This window comes from Molothrus ater, chromosome 3, assembly GCF_012460135.2.
Source record: "Molothrus ater isolate BHLD 08-10-18 breed brown headed cowbird chromosome 3, BPBGC_Mater_1.1, whole genome shotgun sequence".
In the NCBI taxonomy this organism is placed as follows: domain Eukaryota; kingdom Metazoa; phylum Chordata; class Aves; order Passeriformes; family Icteridae; genus Molothrus; species Molothrus ater.
The window spans coordinates 6,739,671-6,766,404 of NC_050480.2; the positions used below are offsets into that span (position 1 = coordinate 6,739,671).

At 37.3% G+C, this 26,734-nt stretch overlaps 1 protein-coding gene across 10 annotated transcripts in view; it reads left to right on the forward strand.

Moving 5' to 3' along the window:
• The window catches only part of CDC42BPA (CDC42 binding protein kinase alpha), a 183,360-nt gene that overhangs the window by 123,544 nt on the left and 33,082 nt on the right, over positions 1 to 26,734 (forward strand). For 6 of the 10 annotated variants that reach the window (XM_054514444.1, XM_054514443.1, XM_036380993.2 and 3 more), the window contains 9 exons: positions 2,440 to 2,545; positions 4,333 to 4,457; positions 11,313 to 11,418; positions 12,015 to 12,163; positions 13,271 to 13,362; positions 15,925 to 16,001; positions 21,012 to 21,050; positions 24,114 to 24,233; positions 24,962 to 25,042. In XM_054514444.1, the coding sequence (XP_054370419.1) occupies positions 2,440 to 2,545; positions 4,333 to 4,457; positions 11,313 to 11,418; positions 12,015 to 12,163; positions 13,271 to 13,362; positions 15,925 to 16,001; positions 21,012 to 21,050; positions 24,114 to 24,233; positions 24,962 to 25,042 (895 nt within the window). The remainder of the gene's footprint in view (positions 1 to 2,439; positions 2,546 to 4,332; positions 4,458 to 11,312; positions 11,419 to 12,014; positions 12,164 to 13,270; positions 13,363 to 15,924; positions 16,002 to 21,011; positions 21,051 to 24,113; positions 24,234 to 24,961; positions 25,043 to 26,734) is intronic. The other 4 variants (XM_036380994.2, XM_036380989.2, XM_054514445.1 and 1 more) reach the window with 2 other exon arrangements.

The window sequence follows — 26,734 nt, forward strand, 5'->3', positions numbered from 1 at the left end:
CATTACGAAGTATTTCAGAAGAAGATGCAAGAAACTCTATAAAATAAATCACATTTGTAGAAACTTCTTTTAGGCCTGTCATTTCATGATGGATTTATAAAGCAGAGAACTTTATAGAACAGTATTTGCTGGTTTTAAATTGTGTGATAAAAAGAAGCCTGGGGGCTGGTGTTTGTTTCAGGTCTATTTTTCTTGGTTTCAAAGCAGTAAGATAAAATATTTGGCCACTTTTTACAGATGCAATAAAGAGCTGGAGTGACAAAGTGATACCATAAAGCAGTATTTCACATTGCTTGCATGTGGTTTGCTGCAGTTCTACTGATAAAAGGAAAGCTGGGTTGTGTATATTTTCTTAACTTGAAGAGGAGACACACAGCTAAATGTTAGATGAGAGAGGAAGTTTGATGGGAGAGGAGGATGCCAGGCTTCAAAGCAAAAGCATTATTTTGATCTTGCTGCCTGTCCAAGGTACATCCATGGAGTCTGTCACAGTTCTGTTGTTTGCTGAGTGGCTGTTTGGGTGTGATGGATTATACCCACATTCTCCTCTGTTTCAAATTTATCTTCATTTCTGTATTATACTGTAGCAATCTGACTTACTGGGGTAATGACAATCACCAGCATAATTAAGAATGTAAAATATAGAAACCTGCAAACATGTTGGGCTCTTTCACTAATCCATAGTGTCCTTAATCCACTGTCATTTATGGCTGCTCTGAGCCCCAAAGCCTTAAACGAATACATTTAAGACAAATACTGAAAAAAATTCCTAAACAAACCAATGAAAGCTGCGTGAAAGAAATTCATTAAAAGTTAGTTTGGACTTCTGTCTGCAAAATGAGCTTTGAATCTATGCCTTGAAAACAGAAGCAGGAGCTGGTATTAATTCCTATGACAGCCAGGGCTTTAATCTCTTCCTGCCTTTTCCCTATACTGCTCATCATATGCATGGAATCTGTTGATATAGAAAAGGAGTGGTGGTGAATTTCAAACTTGGCATTTAAACAGTGAGATAATATGTAACTTTACTAGGATGAAGTGTTACGTTTCAAAGGACGCCTGACAACATAGAATTTCACCATAAGTCTGACATGTTGTACTAGATTTCAAAGAGTGGTTGAAGCACTAAATGAATTTCAAATTAAGAGTAGGAAATTCAAAGCAGCATTGCTCTTAACTGGGTTCACTGTAACCACTGGTATTTCTCATCTTTGGAGAGTGTTCTCTCAATTAGGCAAAGCTGTAGTAGTTTTGCATCTCATAAAAAGAAGCAAGAATGTAATTTATGTTTGCATTGTGTAAAATTCTGATCAGTATCTAGAAAAAAAAATTGCAGTGCTCAAGACAGGGTTTCCCCTGGATTTTAATTTTACAGTCAACCTTCAATCCTGGGCACTTTTTCAAGTCTTTTCAGACTGGACAGTGGTATTTGCTGAGTGGATATTTTCTGTATCTGTGGCATTTATAGTATAGTTCTACTGATGAACTTTGTGCCAGTGACATGAATAGTTGGTAAAAAGGTGGTACAAGATGCAAGGCTAGTGAATCTGAAAACAGTAGATGCAAGGTGAGAGGTACACATCTGAAACATTGCTGTGCGCCACTTGAAGGAAATTCCATGGGTTTTGTGGCAAACAGAGGGCCTGCAGCTTCGTTTGTTTTCAGGTTCTCACATTCATTGTGCAAGATCAAAGTTGATGTTAAGCAGAATCAGCCATGGGTTCTCCTCTACTGGATGACATCCATGGGAGAAGGGAAGGTTTGGGGGAAACAGCTACTGTGAGACTTTCTTAGATAGAATGGTCCAAACATGCTGTAGAATCTGGTGATATTAGGAATGTGAAAGTTATTCACCCACTTTTTGCTCATAGTGAGTATGTGATATCTGAATTAACAGTTCACATATGACATCTGGGCTGTTCTAAATTGCCCAAAGACTAGCCCATATATGCTTTTCTCATCAGAGACCCAGTCCTGAGTGCTCTAATCTGGCTTCTGTATGCTCTGGTTCCATGTGTGGTCATTTTTGCCCGTCATTCTGTGTGAAACTTGGAATTACAGAAATGCGTGTGTTACAATAATGTTCATGTGAGGTGAGAATGTGCCCTGAGCATTTTACAATGTCGACACATACTTTGGTCTGTTTAAAGGATGCATCTGAAGAATAAAATGTGTGTAAGTGGGTTGATAAACATTGGCTTGGTTGCAGCTCTCTTAATTCTGTACTGAGGGAGTCTCTACTAATTCTAAAATTCAACAGGCTGGCTTGCAATCCTAAAATGGTGGTTTATTAAAACTGCTTGATTTTAATAGCCTTTGCTATTATCAATGTAGTATTTCCCTTCAACATGTGTCTGCATTGATCTCTTTGTGTTTAAATGAATAATGGGGTGAGTTAGAATAGAAAACTTTGTAATTCTGCTTCACTTTATTTCTTAGCCAAAGTGAAAGAGAGGAATTTGAAACAGAGTTCAAACAAAAGTATGAACGAGAAAAGATTCTGCTAACAGAGGAAAACAAAAAACTTACGAATGAACTTGATAAGGTAAGTGCTGATCAGTTGAGCCCTGAATTTACAACTATTTTATGCTCTGTACAAATTGGACAGTATGGAACTGCATTGGTTATTACTAACTCTTAACTGAAAGCAGAAATTTATGTTACACAAAAATTTGGTGATTAATATTAGACTTGAATGGAGTATCCACATGCATCTGAACTTGAGAAGACATGTGCATATATATATGTATATGTATATGCATATATGAGTATTTATGTGTAGGAATGGAATTAGATGGTCTTACATTTTGGTAAGACTAATTCCAGACAGCACTGTAAGCCAACAGTAAAGGATTATTTCATGGTATGACCCAAATATAAAAATACATAGTTAATGATGTGATTACTTAGACTACATTTGCATGTCAATCGTTTGAAATACCAGGGCCCCTCCTACCCTTTGAGATTAAGTGTTACTTTGAGATACTAAGAAAATACAAATGATAAGGCATATTATCACACAAATGAAGTGTGTTAAGCAAGAAATAATTATGATTTGTGCATTTGGATTGTCTCTTTATTGTTCATTTTGACAGGTTATTCAAGTTCATTGTGCATTATCCAAATCTTGCTAAACTTGTCTATTCCTTTTGTAATGCAATAGATTTTCTAAAAATATGATGAAAGTACAATGTTCTTCAAAGTAAGCATGTTTGCATGTCTGTGCTCAAATTACAGTGTATTTTCATACCAGTATAAGACAGACAATATATATGCCTATAGGTAGGCTTAGTCCAAGAAAACTGAGAAAGAGCCTAGTCACTTTGATAATTTTTCTGCTCTCTCTCTTCCCCCATTACCTTTGTATTTTTCTTGTCAAATGACATATAATGAGTAGGAATATTTAAATAATAAGTCCATTGAAATGATAAATAGGGTGTGGAGTTATTCATATTTGGAGTAAAAAAGCAAAATAGATTTTAAATTGGCCATTCTTTTATCGTTTTGAATTGTTAATATATTTCAGTACTAAAAGAAGCTTTCACCTGAGATTTATTCTCCTAAGCAGGCCTTCCTATACAGTCTATCTGGTCTCTGATTTCAATTTGACTCTCTGAATAATTACTTAACATAATGAAGGTTTAGTTCCCAATACCAGCTTGGGTTAGCTGTGGCTTTTGTCTTGCAGAATGTGCCTGTATGAATGGCAGCAATTTGAATGAGAGAGGTTAATTGCTAGGTATAACATATTGTACGTGGAGATGTGCATTTAATTTCAATTTCCCTGTCTGCAAGTAAGTCAAATGAAAAATAAGGGAATGTGAGACACCTGGAGAATCTCAGGACTGTCTCATGCCTGTATCTGTTCAGTCTCTCTCTCCATGGTTACTAAACAAGGGAGAGGTTCAACAGTCTTATCTGAGCCATAACAATTTTTATGCCTTTGCTTTGCTCTTCTAGTATAGATTGTTCTATACAGAACATTCCACACCTATATGTTGCAAAGCAGAAACCTTCTAAGAGTTTTACAGGTATTTGGAGACTAATTCTCAGAAAACTCATTAAATTGATAGAGTAGAAATCTTGTTCAAGTCCTTAAATGTGGATTTTCTGTACAGCTAAGGTTATACAAGAAGAGATTCTTATATATAAGGTTATATAAGAAGTTATTCTGGCTTTTAATGTTACATGATGTTTATTGTGATGACCAGTACCAATTTCTAAAGCAGATGCAAGGTGTGGGAGAGGGGAACACGTGGTTTTGAGTCTGCACAGAGATGGAGTCACAGCAGTTTATACTTTTAATGAGTTGTTTAAATTCTCCTTCTCCAGCTCACCACCATGTTTGAGAGGCTGAGTATGAATAATCGGCAGCTGGAGGAAGAGATGAGAGACCTGGCTGATAAGAAGGAGTCTGTGGCTCACTGGGAGGCCCAAATCACTGAGATCATCCAGTGGTGAGTGCTCTGCTCTCCTGGCATGACAGAAACCCCTCAGCATGTGGTGGGGCTGGTGCTGAGTTTTTGTCTCTGCACATGGCGCTTGGAAGTGCTGAGGTGAAACCTCACGCCTGTCTGGGATTCTGCTGGGGTTTTGGCTGAGATTTTAATAATATACAAATCCAGAAAATTGTGTTCCTCCTTAAAGAGTGAAAGTGTCTCACCAAATAGAGCTTTTCAAAGTGCAGAAGAATCATGGCCTTTGGGTGTGGCTTGTGGCTGTGGAAAAAATGCTGAAAGGAATCATGTGCTGAGCTCACGCCTCCGAGAGGGAACAAGCCTGGGAAAAGCAGTGGCTGAGTGTTTGTGTCTCAGCTTTAATTTCCTTCATCTGCTTGGCATGTGGCAGAATGAAACAAATACAGTGCAACTTTTATGTGATTTTTTTACAAGGAGGGTATTTGAGACTGTACCACAAATCCAGTCAAGTGATGTTTGTAATGGTACTTTTACTAAATAATGATGTTATCTTTATAGAGTCTTCTGTCCAATTCTATTAAATTAAAGAGAAGAGAAAAAAGGTTGAAACTACTAAGAGAAAAAGATTGTGTATTCTAAGGTTTTCATCCATCTTTATTTTTCCTTTTCATGCCTCTTCATCTCCCCTCACCTTTAATAGTCCATTGCAGTGTTTCACATCTACAAAACCAGTTTGCATTCAGACACTTTATTTTACAGATCATCCACTTCTAGGAAGACTTCATCATGATATACTAGTGTTTTTCTGTTACTGATTGATTATTCCCTCCCCCTGTTTTTCCTGTGTTAGTGAAAAAAAAAATCTAATTTGTTGTGTCCAGGCAAGAATGGGAAACATTGTTTTAGAGAAACCTAGTTTGGTATTGTTGTCCTGTTAGTTCAATTTTGTTGTCCAGATATAGAGAAATTTGGCTTTCCAATAGTGCCGTGTGAATATATAACAAGGCATAAGGGCCATCCTCTGGGTTTCCAGTGTGTTTTAAACAATGTTTATTGCATAAAAGTATGTAATGCTGATCTGTGTTATGAAATCCAGTTTGTCTCAAGGCATTGTATTTGTAGCAGAAGTTTAAAAATGTAAAGGGTCCACTTTGTGTGTGTTCCTTTTAAATTTTGTCTCTCATAATGGTGATAGTAGTGGACAACCTGAGTCACAAATTTTTTAAAAAAAATATTTAACTGGTAGTTTAAACAGCTTTTAATTTCTGGCCAATTGGAAATGTTTATTCAGAAAAAAAATCAAGGTAACAGGTGAGACAAGTCTATAATTTTACATTCCTTATTGCTTTAAGGCAGTGCTTATCTGTCATATTGCACCTAGGTAATCAAACACAATTTTTCAGATTTACATGTGAAAACTCATATAACTTGGCAGTTATATGAAAAGACAAATCAGAATTAATTGTGGATTGTTCCACTTAATGCAATATAAAAATGTACCAACAGCCATTAAGAATGTACCTTCTCCTTAACTTTATGAGAGTGTTTAATATTTTAAGATGTATTACTGATGTGGTTCAGGCAAATGATAAAGCATTTTTCATATTAGGGATGTCATTGTAAAGGGTAAAAGGGTTTGGCCTTCAGTTTTTTATTATCTCTGAAGATATTTAGTGAAAAAAGATCAGGAATGTGCAGGACAACTTTCTGAATGACAAGCATCATTTTACTGATCCCTTTTGATAACAGAGTATCTTCTAAATAGTACAGAACTAAAAACTAAAGAATTATGGGAAAAGGAAAAAAATAGAAGTACTGAGGGCAAACATTAAGGGAATTTTAAAAGTCTGGCTTGGGTCCAGTTTTTCATCACTAAACACATCTCAGTTTTCCCTCCATACTTTTCTCTGCTTATGTTAAATTTTTTTAGCTATGTGAGGCCTTATCTTAGGTCACATTTTTTCCTTGTTATGTTTAGATTTTTCCATGTGTTACTCAGATAATCTAGTCATGTCCATCTGCTGTTCTTAGAATTCAGCACTGAAACTAGGCCCTTCTCTGGGGACCATGGCTGCTATCTGAAGTATTTAAGCATCTATTATAATGATAAATATTTTAAAAGAAAAAAAACCTCCACCTAATTTTGGAGAAAAACTAGTCTTATTTAATCACTCACAAGCCTGTGTTTTCCTCAGAAGAGCATGCAATTCAAGTCTGTACCTGTCCACATCTTCAGTGTGACAATGGAATGCCTTGGTGCTAGCAAAGTAGGGGAGAATTTGTGGGCTCCCTCTTCAAAACTTAACAGATTTCTCACACAATATTGCATTGAAATATGTGGTTTGGGTGCATTATATCCAGAAAGGATAGGAGGCAGTAGAAGGAATCAGTTACTGGGTTTGTAAACAGTTTGCTCAGCAGCCTGTAGTAGTTCAAGGGACTTCTTTTAGCCCTGTTTGGGGTAACACAAGCCCAAGAAGTTCCTAAATTCTTTTAAATGCTTTGTCATCAAAAGGATACCTCTCAAGAAATTCCTTTGAATTCACACTTTGGATGGTTAAGATTTGTCACTTTCTTCATGATTCCTGGGGCCCTTCTAAATTGCTATTTCTCTCAGATTTTATAACTTGTGAGTAATTTTAATAGCTTATCACGTTTCCTTTAGCTTTTCCTTGCTTTCTTACTCAGCAATATTGCATCTTTAGGAATAATGTATGAAAACCTTTTAATCTTGCTGTTGCTATCTCAAGATACCATTAACAAGGCAATATTTTAATATAAACACTTGAATCAGACTTTCACTGCAAATTCTATTGTGGACTCAACAGACCCTCACGGGTCATTCAGCCTTAATGGAGCTATTATATTGACGAGTTTATATTAGCCAAATCACTCATCATTCCTTGACAAGAGTAAGAAATATTGAGGCTTTTATAGTGGGCTATAAATTTTCCTGTGGGAGATAGGAAAGAGATTAATTGCACTGGAGCTTAATGCAGTCACTTGAAAAAGGAATATTTTAAATAGCCGTGGTACCGTATTTCTGTGCCGTGCAGAAAGGAGGTCACTGGAAATCTTGGTAGTGATTCCCAGTGTACTTGGCAAGAATCTTGATTTGGGAGGGATTAATCTAACCTAGATTGTACAAGTCCTAAGGTAGACAACTCAATAAATCCCATGACTAGTACTCTAGAATTCTGATTTTCTCACCACAGGTTGAAAAGGAAACCTACACAACTCATATCAGATGGATAATTCTGTGTCCTTGAGTATGTTTATGTGGATGAGCTAAATCCTACCAGTTTTACCTGTAGATTGGATGTTAGGCTTAGATTCAGCTGTCTCAGTTGTTTACCACAATATTTAGTTAATATTTTCCTTATCACCCAGATTTTTTGTACCATTGTTGGTTTTATCTTAATTGATCTCATTGAAAAAAAACCCAACACAAAACCACTATCAAAAGGAGAAAGAAAAAAGTACCAACTACCCCCTCCCAACACTTCTAAACTAAATCAAACCTAAAAAAGCCCCAAGATTTGGGTTGGGGCTTTTTGGTTGTTTTAAAATCTGTTGCTCTCAGAAAAAAAAAAAAAAAAAAAAAACAAAAACAACCACACACAAATTGTGAACAAAATATAGCAAAAATTCTGTGTAAATTCTCTGCATCTTCAACTGTTAAGAAACTCAAATCATGTAAAATTCTGAGTTACAAATAGTCAGAAGTTAATTATCTCTAAAATAGAAATTCTGGAGGGCAGGGTGAAATTTCAGGGCTTGGGAGCAGAGGGAAGTGTTAAAAATTTTTGGAGAGGTATTTTTAAAAAACAGATTTTATTGGAGACACCTGGGGAAAAATTAAAAATTAAGTTGGAGACCTTGAGCATACTGGTACAACAACAGAAATTTAAAAGCATTGAGAGACTAGAGGAGTCATGACTGTCAGATTTCCTTGGGGTTTTAAAATCAGGTTAAACAGACCTTGGTGTAAAACACCAGGGCTTTAAGACCACTTCTGTTGAGCAAAATGCTTTAGTCCTCTGGGTCCATTTTGTATTGTAAAGTATCCCAGCTGGAGACCCAGTCTGACTTCCTGAGCATCCTGACAAACACCATACAGGTAGCAGCCAGTGGTTATGGGAAGGTTGTCAGGATGTTGGTTCCAGCCAAAAAGTTAAATTTAATTTTACAGGAATTTCTACCATATTGCTCTTCTGGGTTCTTCGCATTGAGGAACTAAATTTGCAAGGGAAATTATATTGAAAACAGAACAGTTAATCCAAATTTTCAGTAAAGAAAGAAGTGACTGGGTGGAACCTGAAGACCTTTTCTTCCTTTGGTCTCTTGCTGTGCTTGTCAGGGCTCTCTGTCAAAATGAACACAAGGAGAACAACATTAGTCAGAGTTAATTTGCCTTTCTTGTGCTTTTTTACTTTAATTTTAATTTTTAAAGCCTACCACATGGATCAACCCCAGCAAAACAGTAACAAATAAAAAAGCTCCAAGAGCTCTTGGGTCCACATGATGTTTAATAACCTATGTCATTATTGAGAGAATTTTGCCATCTAGTGGACAACAAAACCTCAGTTCCCAATGGTACTGCTTTAATTTGCTGTCTTACAGAGCTTGAGGAGTTCCCTTCAACTCAGTACAGATATTTGTAAATATTTACTTTCTATTTTCATTTTCTAGATTTCTACTTGTCTATGGAACATCTCTTTTGAGGTTTTTTTCATGAGCAGCTTTTCAGCATTTGGAGCCTGAGGGCTCTGTGCACCATGAACCAAACAACTGAAGTGTTTCCTCACCTTCCATCAGGAAGGATCTGTGTGACATCATAAAATTGAACATAGAAATTGGGCCCTTTTTTTCTGCACAGATTTTATGTGTCATTAAAAATAGAGAAACTTAGATGCTGATTCCTAAGTCTCTTTCCCTCCTCATACATCAGGAAAGCTTACTCTTACCATGAGAGCCTCACATTCTTTTTATTTCTGCTTAAGCTTTTTTCTTTTTACAGTGTATTTAATTATGCACCTACTGCCTCCAAAAAGCATCTTTAGCTTCTTCTCACATCTTTTGCCCACTGTTACAGCCTGGGTGGTTTGTGTAGGCTCAGATTATCTTTATCAGATTGTCAAAATGTGTTATCCAAGATGTTATGGGAAAAGAAGTTGGTATGTGACTTCCCATTGAGTTCTGGTGTACCTTGGGAAAAACAGTGGCTCATTAATATAAAAACTCTCACTGACTTTTAATAGTCAGGACATGTAGGGTTTCCCTGGATTCCTCCCCACCTCTTCAACTAAATTATAAGCAGGAGACAAAGAAAAGAAGGCCAAATAAATGCCTGTGTTTTCATGTCGGGTGTGAGATTTGTGGAAAATGGTTGCTAATTTTGCTTTTGGCTCCTCTGTATTACAGCAGTCTGTCTTCCTTAAATAAACCTTCAACTGCACACCCAAAAGTCACCACAACCTGCAGATATTTAGCCTGTGGCTTTCACAGTGTGATCTTGTCCTAAGGCCATGTGGGAAAGCTCTTCAGTTCTTCCCTTGCCCATGACAGTTCAGAGTATGTGCTCCCTGTCTTCCTTGCCTCCTGGCAACTATCTGTAAATCTGTGTTGAAACTTTTATAATTAATGGTAAATTTGCAAGGATCACCATTTCCATGTTCTGTGTGTTTGTGAACCCTGTAGTATCAGCCAAAAAGATTTACATTGCCTTATAGGCACAAAGGGGGAATCACTTCACTGCAAGATAAAATCAAGCATCTGGAGAATTCTCATCTCCAGTCCAACAGACTTAAGGTTAGAGTTACTTTTAAATATCAGGAAACAAGGATAAGTTAATTCTCATGAAATAGAAAAAATATAATCCTACTTCCCTATATTTTACCTAATGCTATTTGAGGTTCAGTACTTTGAGCAGATCCTAAACATTTCAGCGTTTGGTGTTGATAAGACTGAACTGTGATCAAGCTGTGGTATTGCCCTGCTGGTCTCTGAGGCAGCTCAGGTACTTGCATAAGGCCTGGTGTTGCAGAACTGGGATTGCTCTTCTGTGGGCAAAATGAACATGTTTAGAGCCAGGCATATAAGGAAATGAGGTGGGAGGGATGGTGTTGGGTTTTTTTTCTGTTTGTTTGTTTCAGTTTTTTCATAAGTTACTTAGTTTCACTGAGTTAATTTTTTTAGCAACTCTCTTTTCTATGTTAACACCTGAGGCAAAGTGAAGAAAGAACCTTCTGTTGTGATTAATCACAGAAAGTTGTTGTTCTTTCTTTGTAACTGATGATCAAAGAATCTGAAAAACAGGCATGTCTCCTCCTTGTTGTCTTTACACTCAGAAAACATGTCTGGATTGAAAACAAGCTCGGTGGATGAGAGAGCCTCTTCTGGCTTATGCTGTTTAATAATATTAAAAGTAGACTCTCCCTGTTTAATTAGCACTTGTTGAAGTAACATCGCTGTTCCACTACTTGTTCTCAGAGTCAATTGATTCAGTAAAGTTAACCAGAATTCCAATATTTTCTGGACAATAATTGTTAATTATTGGTTGTGAATTTTGTCTTAATTTACTCCCTAAAAATAGGTTGAAAGATTTCTTTCTCAGAGTCTCAATTTCAGGTAGATGATAGGTAGTACTTCAATTTTCAGTCTTTTTCTTAGTGATGCATATTGTTGAATGGAACTCCACAAAGCAGCAAATAATTCCTTCTGTGTGGTTTTCTGTTTGGGCTTTTGTTGTTGTTGTTTTTATCCTTATGTTTTATGATCCTTTTTGTATTCTGTATTTATCTGTTTCTGGTTGTTGGTTTGTTGAAGAGTCTTCTGTTTTTTCTTTAGATTCTTTGGTTAAAACACCTTATTTTTTCTTATGTAATCATTTAGGGTAAGTGATGAAAAAGATGCTCGAGGTTACCTTCAAGCCTTGGCCTCTAAAATGACAGAAGAGCTGGAAGCCCTGAGGAACTCCAGTTTGGGAGCCAGAGCTACAGTAAGACTTTACTTCTATATGTCAGAAGGTTTTTTGTTTGAAAAAAACACTGATTTGACAGTTTCGGCTGCAGCAATAATCTGTCTGTAGAGTCTTTGTTAATTGAAAGTTAAACTTTCCTAGAGCTTCTGAATTACTGAATACCAAATGTATTGTTGATCAATTAATTAAACACCAAGATCTTTATAATGTGATTTTATCTATGTTACAGTTGAAGTAGCTACTTTATAATCAGATATGAATTTATTGAAGGAAATCATGCTTTTGTTCATGAAAACCTTCAATTCTTTCACTTGTGAAACAAGTGAACACTTGGATGTCCTTTGTAGCTGTCATCTGAATTGAGGCACATCAAAACCAGATTTCAAAAAATCTCTTTGCTTTTGAGATCAGCATAAAACATAAAATTTGTTACTTGAGTTCAGAAATACTACTGCTAACACTACTCTTAATTTTAGATTATTTTGGAATTAATGAACTCTTACATCAAGGACATAATAGACTGGGAAATGTAGTTGTTGAAGGTAGTTACATTCCTCATGTTCAATTTCCTTTCCTCTTACTCTTTCTAATCTAATTTGTTGCTTCTTTCCTAGGACATGCCCTGGAAGATGAGGCGCTTTGCAAAGCTGGACATGTCTGCAAGGCTGGAGCTCCAGTCTGCTCTGGATGCTGAAATCCGAGCCAAACAGGCTATTCAGGATGAGCTGAACAAAGTCAAAGCTTCTTGCATCTCTACAGAGTGGTAAGACTGAATTGTTCTCATGCAAATTTACTTCAATACCTCCCAGGAAATGTCATCAAATCATTGTTTTATCTGCCTTGTCTGTGGAAATTTGATCACCCAGATGAGAAAAAAACCCAACATCTCTCTTCATTGTTTGAACAGCTGAGCACTTCCTGGGGAAAGTTGAGATCTTGAAGACATTCAGAGGGAACACATTCTCTTTTAATAATATGATCTCTCCTAGTTGTGATAACAAATCCAAATCCGTAGTTTGGGTTTGTATCTTAGAATATATTCTTTTTCCTTCTGCTGATAGCTGCACTGGGTTAGCTGACAAAAATTAAATAGTGCATACTGATTTGCACAGGAAGAAGTAATAATGGTTAATGGACTATTGTAAATTCTTTTATTCCTTCCTCAGACCTCTCACTTTCTCACTTCTCACTCACCACCTTCACAACAGAATTTATTCTGAGTTGTGTAATGCCTGAAATGGGTTGGTAGGAAGTCATTCTATTTTTAGGTGTCCAGCTTCAGCACTGCTGGGTTTTGCAGCTTTAGGAAAGCAGTAGGACAGAGCTGAGATTCAGGTGTGTTACCTGTAAAATGGGAACATCTGGTTCACCTGCCTTGAATGTTTTCCAGGCCAGGTAATGTGATGACAGGCAGAATTGGAAATCCTATAAGGACAGGAGAACCAGTGTTTGCTTTGACAGGCAAGAATGAGAAATGTGCTGAAATTGCAGAGTAGAATTACCTCTCAGCTGTGAGTCAGAAAGCACTGAAACAACTAACTGTAAAGGAACTGAGAAAAAAAATAGTTCAGCTGAATCTATTGCTATTACAGGTACTAAATTAGCAAATAAATTTTAATGAAAAACAAGACTTTCTAAAACATAAAGTACATACAGTCTTCTTTTATCATTCACATGGATACAAGCTCATTCAATTACTTAGAAATTAGAAACATGAAAAACATGAACCTATTGAATAGATAAATGGCTTTTTTCTGTAAACTGAACAGGTCCCAGTAGATTTATTCAGGTATTTGAAGACATCAGGAACAAGAGTGACTTGTATCTTGGGTTCTCAATACTTACATACATTTTTTGTGTTCTTTTAAAGTAAATTGCAAGAATCTGAGAAGAAGAACATGGAGCTTTTGGCAGACATCGAAAGGCTGAAAAAGGAGACAGAAGAGCTTAGATCAGAAAAGGGTATGGCAACTGATATCCAAGTAAATAGTGTGTCACATTGGTGGGTGCATCTTATCATTCAAGTGTCACCTTGAAACTAAAATATGACATCAACATGTGGGCACAACACTTGTGTGTCAAGATGTACCCACCGCAGTTGCATTTGCACTTCTAACACTTGTAATAGGCCTCAGTTTTGTTGGTACCTTTGAACCAGTAAGGTACAATCTGAGTTGAAGCTGCATTGTTTTTATTTGGCCTGTATATAGTGATTTACTGCCAGGAAACTGTCAGAATATAGATATATTTCTAACCTTTTCTCCTTTATGATGGGTGAAGGTATTTAGACATCAATACTGATCATAGTGTTGTTCATCTCTGAGTGTTCTGGGCCTGTCTCCAGAGAGAGTAAACAAGTGCAGAGGAATTCATAGCATTTGTTTGTTTCTGGGATAACTCCATTGATAGGCTTTGCAGCCACATAGTGAGCAGTGTGGTCATGAGCCCTTTGCTGTGGTATTAAGAGCATGTTCTGGGATTACTGTTGCATCTGTCCAATACTATTTTGCATTGTTGCTGGGAGAAGAGACTGTTTTTGGTAATTCTTCATTGAAAAAAAAAAATCATTAAGAGTTGAATAATGATTTGGCTGATTCTTTGCAGTTTCTGTAGTAGCTCTAATATTTGTGTCTTATGAGGCACATGGGAAGAAGTATTTTTCAGGCCAAATGGAATTACCTAATTTTCTGCAGTTCTGTGAACTCCAGAATTTAAATACCCTGGCAACAATTGCTGCATTGGGATGTCAAATATTGCTCAGCTTTTCCAACTTAATGGCTGGTTGGTCAATAAAGTATTAGAGTTTACATTCATCTCCTATATATAGGCCTTCCAGTGCTGCTTGACTGGTAAAAATAACTCAAACCTATACAGAGCATTATGGTTCCAGTTAGCAAATAAGACTTAGGGAATTGATACTCCCTCATCTTAATGCTTAGCACTGATACCAGGATTATTCTTCTTCCAAATGCTTGGAGAGAAGCTCTTGATAGCATCTCCCTGGAGACAAAAATACTTTGTCATGTTTAGGTTTTATTTATATGTTCTTGAACTTCCTTAAATATTGTGCATGGTTACTTGACTTCTGAAATCTTCCTTTGTGCTAAATAATGTTGTGAATTTATAATTCATATTTTACCCTATATTTTTTCCAGTGTTTAAAACCTTATTGTTCTGGTGAAATAAACATTTACTCTTTGCTGAAAAGAAGCAAGCAAAAAAGTACTGTTGAAGGAAACATTAGTCATGTTTCTTAACAGAATTATATTAGTAATATTCTGCTGCAATTATTCAAATAGTCTGATAGAAATACACCTTAATCTAAATCATTACTACCTTTGGTTTGGTTTTCTCCTAAAAGAAGAAATATATTGCTGTTTGAATTATGAACTGTATAGAAGATTCAAATGTAGTCAGGGTCCAGTGGTAGAGTAACTTGCAGTGTGTGGAAATTGATTTCTAGGAAGGGATTATTTGCATTAGCACCTAATCCTTTCCTGTTTATAAATATATTTCAGAAATTCAAACCGGTGGGGAAAAGATTGCTGAGAGTATTCCATAAAGTTGGTGGTAGTTTGAAAATTTGTTTTAGTATTTTACTGTGATTTCAGTGTATTTATATTTTAAAGAGGAAAGTATCCTTTGCAACTTTATTCACTGTGGGTTATATTTAGAACATACAGATATGGCTAATTAGAGCAAGATACTGACATTTTTAAAAAGAAATAGGTAACTTCTGAGAACATCATTGTTTTGAGATGCACACAGTCCTGCAGGCTCTGGTCATAATAAATACATATATGTATGTGCATATATAGCATGTTTATAGCATTGAGAAGAATAGAGTTCATACACATCTGTGAAGTATAAACACACACACACACAACACTTTGAATTAGAAAAGAAGAAGAAATAAAAAATACCAGTTGGAGCAGGTTAAAGTAAGAGCTGAGGTGTGGCAGCCCCTGCAGCTCCAGGGGATGCAGCGTTCCTGCTCCGCTCCCTGGCCGAGCATTGCTTCAGTGTGTGACAGAAACCTCTGAAACTTCCCCCAGGATTGTGCAGCTGCTGGGCACTCAGCAGGGAGAAGTGGCAGGCACAGAGCATGGCTCAAGGAACCCATCTGGTTTGGAAATGCCACGCTTTTTTTGGCTCCAGCTGTGCTGCCACGGTGGGACATCCCACGTGTCACCAGGGCAGGGGTGGCACTTGCTGGGTTAGTGTATGGTGCAAATGGGTATGGGCACATTAGAAACCAGTGCCCTCTGCATGGCAGACGTGGACACACAGTGTGTTACCACGTGGAGCTCTCACCACACACATCCTAGCTTGGGAAAGGTTGATTAAACACATGCTTGTTCATGAAAAAAATCATTTACTCTGGAAAATAAACCAAATGCGCGGCTTATTTCAAAACACATAGGTGCTTCAGGTGGACACTCAAAATTCCAATTCAGCAAGGCAAAGGTCCTCCATGAGAAGGTCATATTTTCTGTAGCTTATAAACCTGCTGCTGTTTTCTAGGTGTAAAGCACCAAGACTCACAGAATTCTTTCTTGGCATTTTTGAATGCGCCTACCTCTGCTCTGGATCAATTTGAAGTAAGTGCACAGCTATTCTAACTCACTCAGTGGAACTGCTGTTGTGTGCAGGTCCTGTGCATATTTGCTGAGGGTTTGGTCCTATATTTTAATTGTATTGCACCAATAATATTTGTGTATAATAATTATTTATCATTTACAGTGCTGGCTGTCTTCTCTTGAATGCTTGTAATCACAGTGAATTCTGTCTCAAACCTTGAATGCAGAAATTTGCCTGATTTTGCAGTGAACATGAAAAGCATAGTTGTTCAAATGACTTTCCTTTGTATTCAGAAAATGCTAAGTAATGCAGGCAGTGGTTTGGTAAAAACAAGAAAATGCCAAATCATCCTTGATTGTATCCCATGAAGTCATTAGTACTGTTTATTAGGTTGTTTTCATCATCTGTTCATTTACACAGATCTGTAAAATCCAGATAATTGCTACTCATTTCCTCTCCACAGATCCTTTTATTTAAAACATGAATCTGTTTCATACCTTTGTCACTTCTAGACAAAAGACCAGACTAGGTAGAAAGCCTGGCAGGAAAAAAATTAAACAGTATGATACATTTATTATCTTCTTTTCTAATCAACAGTAGGCAAAGCATCATCTTTCTTTTAAAAGAACAGTTGAGGTGAAATAGTGGTCAAACTGAATTCAGAGGATACAATGCACCACCTTTACAGTTAGACATTAATCTACAGTTTGCCCAGTTTTTCCTATTGCAAATACAGCATCATCACATTTAGCTATGAAAGAGCATAATCCTTGCTGTTACTGCTGACCCAAAATCCTCTCTTTTCATTATGTATTCACTAATTCATTGTTCTCTCTTGAAGTCCTCACAATTAACATAGCTTTTAAGTTTCCTGTGTAAAAATTTATCTTATAAATTACTTTCAGTATAAGAATCCAGTTGAGAGTATAACAATAATACTTTATTGAGTAAATGCTGTAAAAAACACTGGTTTCTTTACAGATAGTACATTAATTAATTGTCTATGAAAGGCAATTAATGAAAACGTACTGAGGTAATTATTACTGCCACTGGTTATTTACAGTTCTTTATTTTTGCACTTTTATTTATACTGAACAGTTTTCTTCATCCTTTTCTTTCTCTCTCTCTCTTTTTTTTACTGCTGTGTTCATTAAAATAGGATTCCTTTTCCTCCTCTTCATCCTCATTGATTGATTTTATGGATGACGTAAGTCTGACTTTAACCCAGTAAATCCCTCAATAACAGATCACTTGATTGATTTGGAATATTCAAACACTAATGCAGTCAACTTAAAAAATCTGCACATGCAGTGGAGAACAAAGTATTTCTGTAATAGCACTCTTACACCTATTTATATGGATAGGTGTTTTGTTTTGAAATAAATGCTTTTCTTAAGGTGCAGGTGAAGAATTCTTAATTACAAACAGTTTTTCTGATGGGGAAAAGCTGCTTTTAGGACTTGTCTATTGATATGGCCTGTATAAAACAGTTCCAAAATCATCAGCACATTTGTGTATTTAATTCTTTTGCTTCATATTATTCCTTTATCATAAGTTGTTTCCATAAGTTTTCTAATCACTTCTCTTAAAAAGTTTCCCTTCCATACAGTTAATTTCTGTGTGCTCAAATAAAATATTTTCTGGTTTTTAGCCTGCATTGTAAGAAGTCATTTTCATTATGACTGAGGTGAACTTACTACTTTTTATTGCCATTTGACATGCAGGCTTTCTGTCAGGACTTTTAAATATTTAAACTGTTTAAATATTCCCACTAGTTAATTGCATACTAAGGGAATTGAGTTAAAAGCTAAGAATTGACTGCATTATATTTCTTCCAAACTGAAGTAGTAGGCCCATAAAAGTAATTTTTAATAAAATCTTTGAAAGCCAGGTGTATAGAGCCCCATCCATTACAGCTCTGTAGGAATAATTGTGTGTGTGTGTCTGTCTGTGCTCGTAGTTGTGTTTCTGCATATTATACATACATACATTCACACATATTTATACATATGTGTTTAACACAGTGTAATCCCATTGGCATTGAAATTAGATAAAGTTAATATTGTTTGAGAAGTCTCTGCTGTGAAGGGTGTAGCAAAGAGGATGAGGTAAATGGGCCTTTTCTGCTGTTTTCATTTCCTTTTACATACTCTGAAAAAATGCTTTTCTCCTGCGTGCTTTTTCTCTGTAAATCAGGTTTATACCTCAGACAAAATGTCAAGGTTCATCTTTGGTGTCATAGTAGAAGGCACTTCCCTGCTTTTTTGTATAGCATACAGAAAGCTTCTGGCTTGCTGATGGTGTTAGAATTTTCTTACACACACACACAAAAAAAAAAAAAAAGAGAAAAAAAGAGGTACAGTTTCCTGTCGTGTATATCCACAAAAAACAAATACTATTTATATTCTTTATCTAGATTAAAGAAAACATGTTCTGTGTCACCTGAATATTAGGAGCACTTTGTTTGTATCAGCAGGTTCAAATTTATCTTTAAAAATATCTAAAACACTCCCCTAAACCCCATTAAAAGAGAAATAAAGGACATATGTGGCAGTTACTGATAATGTTCTATTTTGCAAGGAGAAGCTTAGGACATGGATATTTTCCTGGTTGCTCTCTAGTTAATTCTGAAGGACTTCAGTACTTTATTTCTTATTTATTGTTGCTTCTTTTTGGGGGTTTTATGGGTGTGAGGGTTTGTTTTTTTTTTTTTTGAGAAGGCAGCATTTTTTTCCACAAGCATTTTGACAATTTTGGGTTTTTTATTTATGGAAGTGAGTCATTTTCAACTGCTGGCATCATCCTTTCGTAGCAATTCTTCTTGATTGGTCCACCCAGATCAGATCTTTGCAGACCTTTTAGTCTTGGGTAAAGGTTCAGATATTAATATTGTTTGCCTGTAGAGTCAAACTTCTCCTGTTCCATCTTCAATTTGAGTCCAACAGGCATGGGTTTTTTTTCTCAGTTGCACTGGGCAAAAGAAATCTCTGGGCTGGACTGGCCAGGGGCTCATGTCTCTAACACCAAGGCAGAATTCTCTCTCATCTGACCAAACTGCAGAAAAGTAGAGTTGGCTGCTCAAAGATGGGAAGAGCACCTTGCAGAGAAATACAAGATATTCTGTCTTTGTTAGAAAGAGAGATAAAGCTGTTATCTGTGTTAGTAGATGAAAAGTAATGTCATCCAATTGTGCTGTGAAAGTCAGTTGTGCATCTTTGATTTATTGGACAATCACTTGATTCATTCATAGCATAATTTATAGGCTGAATTATCTAAATGAATGGTTATTTATGATTTAGCTCACTGAGTTGGTTTAGTGTCAATATATTAGATGGACTTAAATTAAAATAAGGCTATTAAAACTCCCTGCCCACTGGATGTGACCTCCATTCCCTTCCCAATGACTCTTATTGGCAGTGGTTACCTTGAAGGACAGCATTTCTTGCAGCATCTCCAGAAGAATTAACTTCTCAGTCAAACCTGAGAAGTCTGAGTGTTCCTTGGGGTCTTTGTAAGACCAAGGAAGGATTAGAAGTCCTTAGGTCAGTGCTGCAATATTGCATGGGGTTCAGGAAAGCCTCTCTTGTAATCAAGAACCCCAAGTAAGTATCTCTGTTGGCCTGGATTGTTTCTTCAGACTCTGTGCCTCATTAAGGAAGGACAGAGTGTGTGTAAAATAAGGTGCAGGTGCAGTTGCAAGGCATTCCTTGCAGGATCTCTGAAGTCTGTTCAGCCCACAGATGTGCACACTACACTGGGTTTCCCAGGGTGAGTATGTCTTGTGTGTCTGCCATCCAAATAACATAACTATTTATAGCACTCTCCGAATGACTGGAGTTAATTCTAATTTTTCCAATGAGGAAAACAGTAGTTTTGCAATTTCTGCTGGAGAGAAATAAAAATAGATGTCCTGCTCCCTCTGTAGCCTGCAGATGCTGAGGAGAAAGTGGTAGCTCACTACTCAGATGGGCAGCACTCACTGTTGGTTCCTGCCTGGAAAAGATGCTGGATCAGGTTGGCAGAACTGGTGCCTAAATCCTCCTGGCTGTGACAGCCCACAGGTTCAGAAACCATCCTGGTCTGTCCTCTGCACACAGGGGAGTAGGAGTGTGTTTGCAGTGCCTGAATTCCAGTCTGGGTGGGGAGGGAAGTCACCCCCAGTGACTGTAGGAGACTAAACCCTGCTGCTGTCCCTCCTGTGTGTTGCAGGCTGTCTCAGTGACACTGTCTGGGTGTTAAGTCTCCTGTGTTCACCAGAAGTGTCTGACAGTGGAACTGTTGGGGTTTGTTTCTTTGCCAGGTGGATCTTTGTGAATCCCACTAGCTGTGAGAAGCAATCAAACTTGTTTTGTTTAATGATGAATTTGTGGTTATTTCATAGCAATAAAATGGAATCCCATTTTTCCTTGACAAAATTATTTTTCCCTCACGCTCAAAAATACTATTTTTTGCCCTGTTACTAACACATTAGGAATTAGAAATAGATTTCTTAAGTCCTCCTGCAATCTGTCCTTGCATGCAGTCCTCATGGGCTTTGCTAGACTAAACAAATCTGGGCTCTGCAAGTAGCCACAGAATAATAAATGGTGTTCTGAATTCTTATTGTTGAACAGAATAAGTCATAGTGGTGTGTGGTGAGAGCCTTGACTTCACCTGCATGTTCATAATTGAGTAAATCTGGTTCATAATGCTACTTTAAATTGGACATATTGTGCCTCCAATAGGAGACTTTATTTATCTTGTTCAAAGCACAGAGATGCCAACTGCAAATTAATGGTGCAGCATAGTCTGCAGCTTTGCTGCTGTTGTCCAGTGTAAGACTGTTGACTTGGAATAGCTGTTCCTTTTTTTTTTTTTAATGTTTCTTCCTTCTTGTTAGCCCAGAATAGCTTGTTTTTAAAATCCTTGTAACAGTGAACATGCCTGTGTGTGTATAAACACTACCTGTGGAGATAGAGTGAGGAATTCTGAGGTGATGTATGTGTCACTGTTTGGTTTTGTAACATATTCTCCTCCTCTCTTTGTTAAAGCGCTCTCCTTCCTGTATTCCAGCTAACAAAGGCAGACGTGTAAGAGGCTGTCTTACTCTATGTGGCCCTTTATTTTTTGCCTGTTTTGTCCATGCCTATGTTTAATGTATGGATTGTGTATTTACCTCACTGCATGTCTTGTGCTGCTGCTGCTGTTTGCTGCTGCTGCTGCTGCTGTGCTTTTTGTTGTTTTACAGCCGTGGCCTCAAAGCTTTTGGATTATTTCATTTGGCAATCCTATGAGCAGAATATCTCTGAAACTGGAGAAGATGCTTTGGGTACTTTTCTGATTTTAATGTGAAAGTTCTGTGTGGAAGCTGATCAGGCAGATGCAGGTTGGGAAGATGAGCAAACATCAAATGAGAGCCTGTTTGTTTCCTTGCCCTTAGCAGAAGGCATATGTTAAGTCATGGTAATTGTCCATAGAAGGTCAAAGTTTGGCATTTGGGGGGAACATCACAGCAAATGATAGAAAATTTCACAGTATAAAGATAAATAAACATGAAGTGGGAAATTGAGTAAATGGAGCATCAAGGAGGATAGGAAAAATTCATACAAAGAAAACGGAGATGGTTGTGTTGTAGCTGGTTAAGCTGGAGAGGTCTATGGTGTTTCAAAAATCAAGGTGGGTTTTTAAGGGTTTACAGATGTTATCAAAGCAGACTCGGTGAGGATGAATTCCTACCTGTTAGGCTATGTCCATTTTAATCTCATACTGCCACCTTTGTTGCTTTTATACAGATATGATGGAAGGGATAAGTAAGCATACACAGAATTTCTGTTGAATGTTCAATGAACAAACAGCAATGCCCATCAGCTCTAATGATGTCCTTAGCCATGCAGTTCAAAGCACACTGCTGACTCTCTCAGGCAAGGTTGTTTTTGTTGGTGGTGCCTCCAGTTGAGAAGTTCTCTCTCTTCCAGATGTGTTTATGCACTGGCCAGCTTTGGCTCAGACCTGCACAGTCCTGTGGAAGACAGCAAAGCTCTTGCAGTTTGGTAGGAAATAGTGAAATCTGTTTTGGGTAATCCAGTGGATTAGTTTAAAACCAGTTTGAAAGGTGCTAGCATGGTCTTCATAAACTGTTGACCATAGTTGAGTCAGGTTGCTTTTGTGCTTGGTTCTTCTCATTAAAGCCAGGACCCCAAGATCACTGCAGCAATACAGCTTAAAGCCTTTGTTTCTGCACTGAAGGTGGTGATTAAATTCCCTTCTGCAATGGTGGATCAGGTTCTGTGTGTTTTGTGGGCTTTTTATGTTTGTAAGTAAAGTGAAAATGCATTTGTTACTGTTTCAGTAGTTGTCTTCAACCACAAAGGTTTTGTAGCACATTCCAGAAAGGTTCCATCACTGATATCAGGCTTGTACTACCTTTTTTCATAGACACCATGAAAACTCTTTGGTATGCAGATGCTGCTTTGAAAGGGAAAGCCCTTGGAGTGCCTGGAAACATTTATGAAATGATAGATTAGATCTCCAAGTTTAACTTGTAGGAAAAAAGGAGTGTCTGTTTCTTGCTATGAAAAAATTTGCCTGTAGTTACTCACTGGGCTTATTTCTTAGTAACATTTTTAAGGAGGAGGTAGAATTGTTGAAGGTTAAACAGTCTTTGTGTGGACTCCAAGTTTTCACATGTTTAGACTGGATTAAAAAGAAGTTTAAAATAACTGCATTTGAGGATTTACTACTTAAAGGCATCAGTGTTTCTAATTCTGGGTAAAGCTTTCCATTATTATTTGCTTCTGATAAATCTGAGTACAAAATGTTCACTTTACTGCTACTTTTTGCCTGAATGCTTGAGACACATGATCTATGTGTAGTAAACAGGTGTATCCCAGTATGAGAATTTCCCATTTTCATTTCAGAAATGCTTGCAGGCATTTAATATGCCTAAGTTGATTAAACTGATGAGCATTCTCCACCAGATAATTTTTTTGGAAAGGTGTGGTAAAACTAGAAGCCATCAGACTTAAGTCACTATTTAAAAAAAAAAAAAAAAAAAGTAGCAACTGCACCTGTTGGCTACCATGACTGAGCTCCTGAAGAACAGGACTGTATGTGCATGTATAAAATTGGCTTGGCAATATAATTGATTCCCAAAAAGCAGTAAAGTTTGTGGAATTCTTGGTATTGTCAGTGGCAAATGAGATGAGAAACACTGGAATGTTCAAATGCTTTCTGTAAACATGGCTGCATATTTTAGTTTGTCTGTAAGCTAGTCAAATCCTTGACAATGCAGAACTGATGATAGCATTGCTCCAGAAAATCAAGGCATGCCATGAAGCCTTCTGCAGGCCTGCAGCTTTTACTTTTATTATTAGTGGGAAAAAAGCATTTTCACCTTGCTTTTTTTTTTTCCTGATATAATTTTACATAGGAAACTTTACAGAGATGTCTTGTTTTCAAGGAAGAATCCTGCCTTCTCTGATTTTTTCAGCTTTGCTAACAAAAGATGACTTGTTACCCAGGATGCCTCTTTGTACCTATGTGCCTTGTTCAGGGTAGCTCTGTGTTGGGCTTAGTTTCATTCTGTATATCAAGGACTAGGAAAACATTCCCCAGAAGAATCTGTGTTCCTGGTAAGGATGTTTCTGTAGTTCAGATGGGGTGCAAATCCCCCTCAGTTCTCTGTGAATATAGTTATCAGGATATACACTGCTCTGCCTTTTCTCCTTGTTTTCTTCTGAATATGTTTGCAGGAATTTACACGGGCTATGTGGAAATTCACTTCTAACAAATCCCTGCTACCAGTGGACAAAATCCAGTAGTGTTCAGAAAACATTCACCCTTGAAAAATGCTGAATTGCAAGTGTCTTCAAGTGGTTATCAGGGCCCTGAACTAGCAGCTCTTATGCATGTGCTCACCTCTCAGCAGAAGCCTTGGCGTGTTTACATGCAACAATTTTCATTCCATTTTGTTGCTTTTAATTAGGAAGTTGCTTAAAACTGAATTTTTATCCTCTCAGTTCTCTCTTAGGAATTCTACTGCTCCCATATCTTATTTTGGTAAGAGTTGAGCATTCTTTTTTAATGATGTCTTTGATTTATTTCTTTGGTTGTTGTTTTTTTTTTTTTTTTCCTCTCTTGAATTGTTCTCCTAGATTGATTCAGTTGAGAATTTTACATTGTCTAATACCCCATCACGGGATGAAGATAGCAAGTCTCACCTCCACTCAAGATCAAGGTCTCCTTCCACAGCCAGTGAGATTGAACCAATTGAGGTACTTCAGTGTTGAAAGATATTTGTCCTTTTTTTCCCTCTTTTTAGGAGTAACAGTGTCACTTGTATAAAAATGAGTACTGCAAGTCTTTTGTTTAAGGTGAAGCTCATTCTTCTGCAGCAAGACTGTTTAAGACTTTGTAATGGCCTTCTGCACTAGAGGTGAACTGTGTTTTGGGGAATGCTCTATTTCCTTTCACATATGGTTAATTCAATAGGAATGAGAACTATGAATCAATTACTAGTTATGGTCTCTCTTTGTAACATATCCTCAGTCATGAATATTTAAGAAATGTTGGCACAAAGATTGTTATAATATAGTTTGTAAAATTGCACTTTAAAGCCCTGCTGGAAGTCTTGTTATTATGAAATGTTAGCCAGATTCTGCAACTATAATAATACATTGATGTAATAATTTATCCCCTTTCCCTGATAAAAAAAAGGTGTGTTTTCTAATATTTTATATTAGAAAATACCTAATCAGATGTTTCAGATAGTGTGAAGTTGGTTTTAACATTTAGAAGATGAATCTTGCTGAGAAATATGATTTGTTTTTCTGAGTCCTGCATGAATCAGTTTGGTTTCATGGCTTGGATGCTGGGGAATGGGGTGGGTGGGGCAACCTTCTTCCTTTATCCAGGAGTGGGTGGGACAACCTTCTTCCTTTATCCAGGCTTTCTTTGGTAGTGTGTTCTTGATGTCTGATTGATCTTTGGGGGCTCTGTGCAGGTTACAGATCATCCTCCCCGTTCCATTCACACGCCCACCATGAGGACAGCGTACATTGGCTCGGGACTCTCTGCACCAAAGGTACCCTTTTGTCAGGTGTTCCCACTTTCTGTGTAGCAAGGGCAACCTGGCACTCCTGGGCTACAGCTTCAGCAGAGCTGCTTATCACACTGATCTTACCAGAGCTGCCTGGAAGGGCGTTTAGGAGATGAATATGTGGGGTGTTGATGTGCAAGCCGGTTGCCCTCTAAAATTTAAAACCCTTGGTTCTTACATTACGGGGTGTGACAAGCTGCATTAGGAATTCCACAGGCATTGGATTGTAGGAAAAACGGTAGTTTGGACACCAGAAAGAGGTAAATGAGCTAGAATGTGAAGAAAGCAAAGTGCCATCCTAGGAAGAGAGTGTTTTCTGACATGTGTCTGACCAACATGCCTCTCTACTCTTTGCATACAAGAAAGTCTCAGATTAGCATGTCTGTGTGCTAATTAGATGATTATTCTTGAGAAAAGGCAAAGAGTATCCCTAAAAATAAAACCACAGATTTGCCTGTTTTTAAACAGTGTAGAGTGAGCACTACAGGAAGAGATTTCCGATTTTCCTGTCTTTTGGCTTTTACCTGCATAAGTACTGATTTTCCATCAGTTGTTGAAATCATTTTGCTGTTGCTGAACATGCCAGTATATGCTAATTCCCAGGAGATTCTGGGGAATTAGCAATAGATAGATTAGATTAGCAATAGATTATGTCTATTCAAGCAAATGAAGAATAAATACAGGCTTTAAAGGAAAAAATTTCTTGTGAAAGTTTTGAAAATGACTCAATGGTGTAGGAATCTTCTGTATATTTAAAAATAACAGGGTTTTTTTTGTGCAACTAATAATGAAGTAAGGAAGCCTTTCTAGTAGATCTGCTTCTCTGCTTTGATAAATTGCAAAGTGACAGAAGATTCACTTGTGTAAAAGAAAGCTAGAAATTTTGAGCAGTGCTCTGTTGGCAGCGTCTTAGTAGATCAATTAAAAAATACTTGAAGTGCCCTTGGAATCATGTGAAACGGACTTTACTGTCTAATAATTTAATTTTTGCAAACATTTTGCTCAGTAGGTAATGACTTGCTTTATAATTTATTATGTCCCCTAAAGAACCTTCTTATTTTTTGATTGCATCAGTGTTTAAAGCTGGGTGTTGTTTCCCTGCAAGTCTCAAAACAGAACATTCTGTAGACAGAATGCTGCCATTGTAACAGTAAAGCTGTCATTAAATATGGATAAGTTTGAGCCCTTAGCTGTGATATCTTATGCTCTGAAAAACAGGAAAGTGAGTAAATTTTAACATACCTACTCTCCAAAGTAATCTGCAAAATTGTCTTGCTTGAGATCACATGCATGATCAGGTTTTTTTTGGGACAGTCTTTGCATTGACCCTATGCTCTGGCCTTTCTTTATTAACTCCCAGTTATTTGCTGGGAGTTTTTATAGAAAAGCAAAGCAGCTTCCTGGATTTTATATAAGGCCATCTGTGAGTCATCCTGCCACATTATGTGGGCCCTTAGCCTTTATATAGCAGCATCAGCATGGCCATCCTTGAGGAGAGGGAGAGAATGAAACCACTTACTCATGTACTCTGTGTTCCCAAGGAATAATAAAAAAAGAGAAACCCTTTCAAAATCAACTTCATCTATCAACTTCAGCTCTTCCCTTTAGGTTGGGTGTTCTGAATTGCCCCTGCTAAACACCACAAAAGGGGGCTCTGTCAGGGCTTTCTGGCATAAA